At 50.4% G+C, this 4105-nt stretch overlaps 1 protein-coding gene across 1 annotated transcript in view; it reads right to left on the bottom strand.

The window, feature by feature from the left end:
* Positions 1-4099, bottom strand: part of TATDN2 (TatD DNase domain containing 2) — an 8947-nt gene extending 4848 nt beyond the window's left edge. The window contains exons 1-2 of the mRNA XM_029917894.1: positions 3680-4099; positions 3156-3575 (exon numbers count right to left, since the gene is read on the bottom strand). Of these exons, the coding sequence (XP_029773754.1) occupies positions 3156-3569 (414 nt within the window). The 5' untranslated portion in view covers positions 3570-3575; positions 3680-4099. The remainder of the gene's footprint in view (positions 1-3155; positions 3576-3679) is intronic.
* Between the last annotated feature and the right edge of the window lie 6 nt (positions 4100-4105).

The following is a 4105-nucleotide window of genomic DNA, read 5'->3' as shown; positions in this document are numbered from 1 at the left end:
AAGGTGCTCACAACAGATAAACTTCTCTATAGAATAAAGGAACATCATCAACCACCATTAGAATTTGAGAAAACCTCTCCAACAACTGTTCTAGAGCTAATAAGGAATCAACAGTAAGAGGCTAGCCGGCAGAAGTCTCTAGTGATTCCAAATTGCCCCATCTAGCTATGGTCTGCGTATGTTCCCCCAAAATTCCTATGATGAAATCTAACCCCAAGGTGATGGTACTAGGCAGATGGTTTGGGAAGTGATTAGGTCATGAAAGTGGAGCCCTCACGAATGTGATTAGTGCTCTCATCTAAGAGGCCCCTGTCCCCTCTGCCATGTGAAGACAGAAGGAGAAATCTGCAACCCAGAAAAGGGCCCTCATCCAACCATGCTGGCCCCTTGATCTCAGACCTCCAGCCTCCAGAACTCTAAGAAATACATTTCCACTGTTTATAAGCTACCCAATCTGTGGCACTGTTGTCGCAGCCAGAACAGTCTCAAACAAGCAGGTTCCCCTGTGAATACTCTGTGATCTGGCTGAGACCTCAGTGCTGAAGCTGGGGAGGAGACACATGATGTGGGACCCACACACGAAGCCAAACGTGTAGGCCTCCAAGTTTACAAAGCATTTCGTAATTCATGTAGAACAGGTGGATAGGTGGGTAGAAAGCAGAAGTAAGGGGATCTCAGAAGGACCTGGGAAAAGAACATGCTGTTTTTCTGTGAACCCCGCTGGGCTGTGCTTGCCAATGGGACTTAGGACTTATTAGACGAATGAGCTGGACGTCACCACAGAGCAAGCGGGGAAGAGGTGCAGACTGAGAGGAAAATAAGAAAGGCATTTTGTAATTCATCAACATGAGGCCGGTACCACACCTTGTTCTCAAACTAGCAAACACTATAGGGACAACCCTGAGCAGGACTAGAGAGGAACAATTAGGATTAATAGTATCGACACCCTCATATTCTATCCTCACAGAACATGAGTGACCTTTCAAAGATGCTAATCTGCCTTCCTCGTGGATGGAATTCTATAGAATCCTCTAATGGCTCAGAATAAAATCCCAGCTCCCTCGGCTACTTAAAGTCCTGCTGCGACCTGCCCACACCTCGCTCTCCAGCCTCCATCCTGGGCTCACACGCTCCACGCAGCACATCACGAGGCAGTCTCCCCAGCAGGTGTGCTCCTCAGAAGTCATCTCACGGCTCCACGACCAGCAGAGTATGTGGCACTCGGGAACCCTCAAGAGCTTACGGACTAAAGGCAAGGCACTAATCTCACAACTTCTGAGATAGGACTGGACTACTCCTGGCTCCACAGTTAACCATTAAATAGCTTTTGGCACAAGAAGCCTCCTTAGGCCTAAAGTAGATAAAGATGGGTCCGTAATGGGATCAGACCCACCTGGATCCGAGGCTCTATCATCAAATCTCGGTTTCCAATCTGCAGGACGGCCTGAGCCAGGAATGCGGCACGCCTAAAAGACCAGACATTCCTGCCCCTCTTGAAAGGCTTCATTGTCACCGCAGTAAAATTTAAATCAATTGATATTACTTTATGCTGTGCCCAAATCAAGTGAATATTGTCAAGACTAATGGAAAGAATAAACTGTCCGGGCCAAGCCTGCTATTTACCTTACATCTGAATCATATTCAATATGTATTCTTATGCCCAAGACATAAGAATCTGAAATCATTGGGACGCCAGGGTGGCTCAGTCAGTTAAGTGTCCGACTTTGGCTCAGGGCATGATCTCACGGTTCGTGGGTTCGAGCCCCGCATCGGGCTCTGTGCCGACAGCTCAGAGCCTGGAGCCTGCTTCGGATTCTGTGTTGCCCTCTCTCTGCCCCTCCCCCACTCATGCTCTGCTTCTGTCTCAATAATAAATTAAAAAAAAATTTTTTTAATCTGAAATCATCATCAAAAAAAGAAAAAACCCATGTGCCATCCAAGAGATGTGGGAGGAGCACAGTGAAAACACCTGGCTCACTTCACCTCAGGGACCTGCAGGGTCTCATCAGATCTCAGGTCCACGTAATTTAACCACTGAGCCTACGTTTACAGATAAACCCACTCTCCTTATTGCCTCTGATGTCTTTTGTAGGATGACTTTATCTGAAGGCAGCCCATCTCACCCAACTGAGACTCTCCTTCCGCTCCTCCGGTACACAACTCCTCACCTTCTAAGACCCAAAGCTGCAAACTCAGGAATGCAAACTCCTGAGAGGCCAGTGATCTCTGTGGGGTTCCAGGACAATCCCAAGCCCCTAGAACACCGCCTGGGGCAATCTAGGCCACTGATAAATAATTTGTTCAAAACCTGACTAGAAGGAGGTGAGGATGAAGCTCACGCTAGGGCCGGTAACATTAGCTAGGACTACCTGCTCTACCAGGGAAACAGCAGACCATGGGAGATGAATTACATTTGCTTCTACTTCTCACAGATGTACATTCAACCTCCCCTTGCCGCCACTACCCCCTCCCCTTAAAATAAAAGGCTGGGAAAACTTTATCCATCTTTTTTTAAGTTAATATAAAATGAAGGAGTGGATGAAATGTACCTCCTCAGAGAAGCCCTTCTGCATGTTCCTAATGGGGAGCTAAATATTTAAGCCTCAAAACCAACTCCATCCTAGCCCACCAGGCAAAATCCCAAGATGCTTTCTAGAAACCCTTAACTCTGGTGAAAAGCCACACCAAGAACAAATTCTTATTCTCAGTTCTGTAACTCAGGTTTAAAGTACAAGGACACCATTCCTTACATTTACAACTGAAATAAATACAGCGGTGTCTCTTGAACTTGCCATGCACCTTCTAGCACAGCGAGCCTTCAACCTAAACTGCACGTTACAATTACTTGAGGAGCATTTAAAAATATGGAAACCCAGACCCCACCCTAGACCAATTAAGTGAGAATAAGAAACAGGCGCAGGCACTTTAAAGCTTTCCAGATAGTTTTAAAGTGCTGCCAAGTTTGAAAACTACCTCTCAAGGGCACTTGGGCCTGCCCCCTGACCAACTGCTGGGTCTTCCGAGTTTGCCGTAAAGAGACTCCTGGGAAGATCCCCAGAGATTTTTAAAGATATAACCCCTTTTAGTCTCCTGCCACCAATATCTCAAGCCACGTGGAAGGGCCTTACCGACAGCAAGGCTCTCCAGCCACCTACCTTAAGGCTGCACGCTTCCTCCTCTAGAGAAGCCATTTCTTCCAGAGAGTTGTCGGCAGAGCGAAAAGGGGATCCTCGGGACGAAAGGAATCCCCGTGTGCTCCGAATCAGGCAGCCTTTGCGGGCAGCTCCGCCCACACCTGGCCCAGAGGCCTGCGAAGAGGAGGAAGAGGAGGAGGAATCTCTGCGGCAGGAAGAGCCCCAGGGCAACCTCGGGAAGCAGGCCACATCGTCCTCTTTCTGGGCTTTCAGGCGCTTGGGGCTGCTGGTCCCCCCTGAACGCGGTGCTGAGCTAGGAGCTGACCGGCTGGAGGGGGCCACATCACGGGGCTCCCGGAGGCAGCTGCGCTTGCGGGGACACCCTTCCGAAGTGCTGCTCCAGTGGTACTTGACCTTGCGCCGCTCCGACGCCATGGGCACCTGCAGAGTAAAGAGGGGGCCTGGATTCACACCTCCGCAGACCCCCGCCATCCCAGAGGCCCCTGAGGAGGGCAAGCCAGGTCAGAGCCAGGCACCTCACTGACCTTTCCCCCTTCTTTCCACTGCCCATCACAGTTCTCAAGGTTTCGGAGATGCCAATGCGCTTCGACTGTTCGCGATTCCAAAGTGCTTCGTCTTATTCAAAACGACCCAAGATTTACTAAGGGCGTCGGTTTGGTTTCCAGACCCACAACGTGCTTCCGCTATCGCCAAGCGCTTCGGTTTGCACGGCGCTACGAGGGAGACGTCAAAGCGCTTCCGGGATTACAAAGCGGTTCGATTTAGTTTGCAATACAGAGCCCTTCTGAGATGTCAGAGCGCTTCAAAGACTACAAGGCGCTTTCGGGTCCACACATGGCTACCAGACCCGAAGTCTTTGGGCTGGCGCGTGGCCCAGAGGCCCGGTACGCCGAGGGCGGGCCGCAGGGCAGGGCCAGAGCCGGCGCGCAGCCCGCCCTACTCCCGCGGCC

Source organism: Suricata suricatta, chromosome 12, assembly GCF_006229205.1.
Source record: "Suricata suricatta isolate VVHF042 chromosome 12, meerkat_22Aug2017_6uvM2_HiC, whole genome shotgun sequence".
In the NCBI taxonomy this organism is placed as follows: Eukaryota; Metazoa; Chordata; class Mammalia; order Carnivora; family Herpestidae; genus Suricata; species Suricata suricatta.
This window is presented reverse-complemented; position numbering and strand designations above follow the sequence as displayed.